The 5000-nt window shown below is 45.6% G+C and overlaps 1 protein-coding gene across 1 annotated transcript in view; it reads right to left on the bottom strand.

Moving 5' to 3' along the window:
- The window catches only part of LOC109884894 (1-phosphatidylinositol 4,5-bisphosphate phosphodiesterase beta-1), a 241621-nt gene that overhangs the window by 56360 nt on the left and 180261 nt on the right, over nucleotides 1–5000 (bottom strand). Inside the window, exons 10-13 of the mRNA XM_031800167.1 lie at nucleotides 4840–5000; nucleotides 854–924; nucleotides 583–679; nucleotides 258–342 (exon numbers count right to left, since the gene is read on the bottom strand). The exon at nucleotides 4840–5000 is cut by the window's right edge and continues 5 nt beyond it. Of these exons, the coding sequence (XP_031656027.1) occupies nucleotides 258–342; nucleotides 583–679; nucleotides 854–924; nucleotides 4840–5000 (414 nt within the window). The remainder of the gene's footprint in view (nucleotides 1–257; nucleotides 343–582; nucleotides 680–853; nucleotides 925–4839) is intronic.

Genomic DNA, 5000 nt, shown 5'->3' with positions numbered 1-5000 from the left:
ATACCCCAGTCAGTTGATCAAACACTAGAAGTTGAGCGTACACATGGTCTGAGATTTGCGCGTGTACACACACTTTCCCATCAAGTTCAAAATGAAAAAATACTAACCTTTTGATAAATGAGGCTCCTGGACTTAACCAGGTGATTTACAAGTTCACCTTGCTTTTGGTGTACTTTTTAACTCGAAACAATTTCAACAAATGGAAAAATTTGAACAGACATTTGAAGTAAATATTTCACGCAGAGTGGGAAGGATACTCAACAAACTCCACAGGTGACTTAGTGAGCTGCTCCAAGGCTTTGGTCTCCACAAACGATGACATCTGATAGCTCCGATTGACCTCTGGAACAACAGTAATTGATTGATTGATAAATTCATAAAAAAAATTGCATAACTTTTGGGATTGATTCTTTTATTGCTTTAAAATCCATCTGAATTTTAAACAGTACATCTGTGAGAACAGAACAACTCATTTGAGTTGATGTGTATTCAAACTGACAAAAAATGTGGTTCACAATCGCAGTAAATATTTAAGTGTGCTCTAAACAGGTGTTGAGTTGTGGTCACGAGTGATGGTCCTACTTTTGGAGGCCTCGAAGGAGTTAAATTTGACTGGCTGGACATAACTGACCAGGTTGGACATCTCCTCTGTGGCAAACGCCTCGCTGCCCGCTGTACCCTGGAGGAGGAACACACAACAGTCAGAAAGAGAATCCTCCTCTCCTCCTTGTTTGACTATTGAAATATAGCCCGAGAAGTAAGTGTGTTTCTGAATCTCCACTAGGGGGCAGCCTAAGAACACCATACATGTAACAAGAGACCTGATGGCGCAGGAGAAAGAATGAAGATGTACCTCATCCATGGACCCCTTTTTACAGTCATCGTCATCATCATCCTCATCATCACTCTCTGCCTCAACTTCACCTGAAAGACAAACGCAGGTTTAAGTTAGCTTCTCAGACTACATGATGGTGATGACTGAATGCTGTATGGTCAGAGAGCAAGCCCCAGGGTTAGACTTATGAAGGGGGTGGATAGAGCAGGAAGCAATATGGAAATAGATCCACCAAGCTTTTCAGTGGGGTTACTGTAGGGCCGCTTAGGGAAAGGGTGGAGGGAGCTAGGGATAGGGGGTATAGGAAAAGGAATTAAGGGAAGGAGCTAGAGAAAGGGAATAAGGGAAGGAAGAAACTAAGGAAGTGACTAGATTTTAGAACTAGGGCTACTAAGGGTTGTTCTAGGACCAGGTAAAGGAGGAGGAGTGTCTGATGGGGTATTTGTATGTATTATGGATCCCCATTGGTTCCTGCCAAGGCAGTAGCTACTCTTCCTAGGGTCCAGCAAAATTAAGGCAGTTATATCCAATTAAAAACATTACCTTTCACAACAGATTTCATAACACATTAAGTGTGTGCCCTTTAGGCCCCTACTCCACTACCACATTTCTACAACACAAAATCCATGTGTACGTGTGTGTATAGTACGTCCTGTATGTTATGTGTGTGCATGCGTGTGTCTATGCCTGTGTGTGTGACTCTTCACCGTCCCTGCTGTTCCATAAGGTGTATTTTATCTGTTTGCATCAGTTACTTGATGTGGAATAGAATTCCATGTACAGGCCAAGGGTATGGCTTGGAAAAGGCTATAAAGACACACCTGACACCCAAACCATATTTTGCTTCAGAATTGATAAAAATGAGGTTAGAGTCAGGTTCGGTTTTCAGTTGTGGCTTGTTGGTTTAAGAGTAGCTGTGTCCTTATAGTCTTTCCCATATGGCTCACCAATGGACTTCCTTCCCTGTGATCTGAGGCTGAGCCCAGCGACTTCTATTGGCTGGGAGGACTCGGTCATCTCCAGGTTGGTCGACCCTGGTGGACAGCAAACAATCAATAACTATTATGTGATACTGTATATGCAGTGGAGGCTGGTGTCACTTTTAAATCGGAGGATGGACTCATTGTAATGGAATGGATGGAACAGTATCAAACACAGAGGAATCCATTTCTATTCCTGCCATTACAATGAGCCTGTTCCCAGATATTTCCCTTCACCAGTCTCTACGAAATGCTTCAGAGATCAAGATGGACTGCAAGTCGCGCAGGATGAAATGTGTCTGTGACTCTACCAGCAGGGGGCAGTGTGTACCTTTATTTAACGAGGCAAGTCAATTAAGAAGTTGTTATTTACAATGACAGCCTAGGTACAGTAGGTTAACTGCCTTGTTCAGGTGCAGAACGACAGATTTTTACCTTCTCAGCTCAGGGATTTGATCTAGCAACCTTTCGGTTACTGACCCATCATTCTAACCACTAGGTTACCTGCCGCCCCAAGTGTGGCACATGGCTGGGAGTCCCAGTAGGCTGCTGTTGATGGATGCAGGGTGATTCTGTGTGAAGGGGAATGCTAAGAGCATCAATCCTGCTGCCTGCCTCCCTGCCTATCCTGTTCTGGTAAAGCATAGCTGTACCAGAGGCACCCGGGTAGCTATGAAACTTAACCTGACAAATGCACACACGCACAGAAGGACAAACTCATGCACAGAAGCATGCAGGCACACACATACACACAGTCTTGTACAACTAACCTTGTGTGGACACACAATTCAGTCCCATTCAAAATACAATTTTCCCTAACCCCTAACCCTTACCCTAATCTGTCACTTCAGAAGGCACCCCTGAGCTCCTCTATAAATGCAATCTCATCTCTTCCTTAGGAGCGTGAAGGGATACACACACACACACACACACACACACACACACACACACACACACACACACACACACACACACACAAGCACACACACACACACACACACACACACACACACACACACACACACACACACACACACACACAAGCACACACACACACACACACAGCAAACTTAACATGTGTAAATATTTGTATGAACATAACAAGATTCAACAACTGAGACATAAACTGAACAAGTTCTACAGACATGTGACTAACAGAAATGGAATAATGTGTCCCTGAACAATAATGTGTCCCTGAACAATAATGTGTCCCTGAACAATAATGTGTCCCTGAACAAATTCAAAAGTAACAGTCTGGTGTGGCCACCAGCTGCATTAAGTACTGCAGTGCATCGCCTCCTCATGGACTGCACCAGATTTGCCCGTTCTTGCTGTGAGATGTTACCCTACTCTTCCACCAAGGCACCAGCAAGTTCCCGGACATTTCTGGGGGGAATAGTCCTAGCCCTCACCCTCCGATCCAACAGGTCCCAGAAGTGCTCAATGAGATTGAGATCTGGGCTCTTCGCTGGCCATGGCAGAACACTGACATTCCTGTCTTGCAGGAAATCACGCACAGAACGAGCAGTATGGCTGGTGGTATTGTCATGCTGGAGGGTCATGTCAGGATGAGCCTGCAGGAAGGGTACCACATGAGGGAGGAGGATGTCTTCCCTGTAACGCAGCGTTGAGATTGCCTGCAATGACAACAAGCTCAGTCCAATGATGCTGTGACACATTGTCCCAGACTATGGACCCTCCACCTCCAAATCGATCCCGCTCCAGATTACAGGCCTCGGTGTAACGCTCATTCCTTTGACGATAAACATGAATCTGCCCATCAACCATGGTGTGACAAAATCGCAACTCGTCAGTGAAGAGCATTTTTTGCCAGTCCTGTCTGGTCAAGCACCGGTGGGTTTGTGCCCATAGGCGACGTTGTTGCCGGTGATGTCTGGTGAGGACCTGCCTTACAACAGGCCTACAAGCCCTCAGTCCAGCCTCTGTCAGCCCATTGCGGACAGCCTGAGCACTGATGGAGGGATTGTGCGTTCCTGGTGTAACTCAGGCAGTTGTTGTTGCCATCCTGTACCTGTCCCGCAGGTGTGATGTTCGGATGTACCGATCCTGTGCAGGTATTGTTACACGTGGTCTGCCACTGCGAGGACGATCAGCTGTCCATCCTGTCTTCCTGTAGCGCTGTCTTAGGCGTCTCACAGTATGGACATTGCAATGTATTGCCCTGGCCACATCTGCAGTCCTCATGCCTTCTTGCAGCATGCCTAAGGCACGTTCACTCAGATGAGCAGGGACCCTGGGCATCTTTCTTTTGGTGTTTTTCAGTCAGTAGAAAGGCCTCTTTAGTGTCCTAAGTTTTCATAACTGTGACCATAATTGCCTACCGTCTGTAAGCTGTTAGTGTCTTAACGACCGTTCCACAGGTGCATGTTCATTAATTGTTTATGGATCATTGAACAAGCATGGGATACAGTGTTTAAACCCTTTACAATGAAAATCTGTGAAGTTATTTGGATTTTTATGTTTTATCTTTGAAAGACAGGGTCCTGAAAAAGGGCTGTTTCTTTTTTTGCTGAGTTGATATGAATCACAGGAGGTTGGTGCCTCCTTCATTGGGGAGGATAAGCTCATGGTACTAGCTGTAATGGTTTCCAGGTGTTTGATGCCATTCTATTTGCTTTGTTCCGGTTATTATTACCATCCTCCCCTCAGCAGCCTCCACTGGTATGAGTATATGAAGTAGTCAACAACACAGCTCAGTGTTGGAGAGGGCCAGGGAAGTGATGAATGATCAACTACAGCCAGGTTTTACTATAAGATGTAGGATTCATGATTGGCAAGCAATTCTCACACCAATATAATTCAAATAAACATCCTCTGTCTGTCAATGGCCGACAAGGGATTTGTGTTTCTGCTGCTGTGTGTGTGTGTGTGTGTTCGTGTGTGTGTGTGTGTGTGTGTTTGTGTGTGTGTGTGTGTGTGTGTGTGTGTGTGTGTGTGTGTGTGTGTGTGTGTGTGTGTGTGTGTGTGTGTGTGTGTGTGTGTGTGTGTGTACTGTAACCATACCTGCGCTGGGAGAAGAGGGCTCATGCACACTAGATGAGTCGCTGTAGGTATTGGAGGCCTGCTCTGACAGTTTCTTCTTGGTACTCGATGTCTTGATGTGTTTCTTCTTGTTCTTCACCAGAATCTTTCCCATCAGATCCATTGGACTGGGCAGGGGCACC

The sequence above is a fragment of the Oncorhynchus kisutch genome, linkage group LG21 (genome assembly GCF_002021735.2).
Source record: "Oncorhynchus kisutch isolate 150728-3 linkage group LG21, Okis_V2, whole genome shotgun sequence".
Lineage (NCBI taxonomy): Eukaryota > Metazoa > Chordata > Actinopteri > Salmoniformes > Salmonidae > Oncorhynchus > Oncorhynchus kisutch.
The sequence above is the reverse complement of the archived record's forward strand: the minus strand, read 5'-3'. Positions and strand labels throughout refer to the sequence as shown.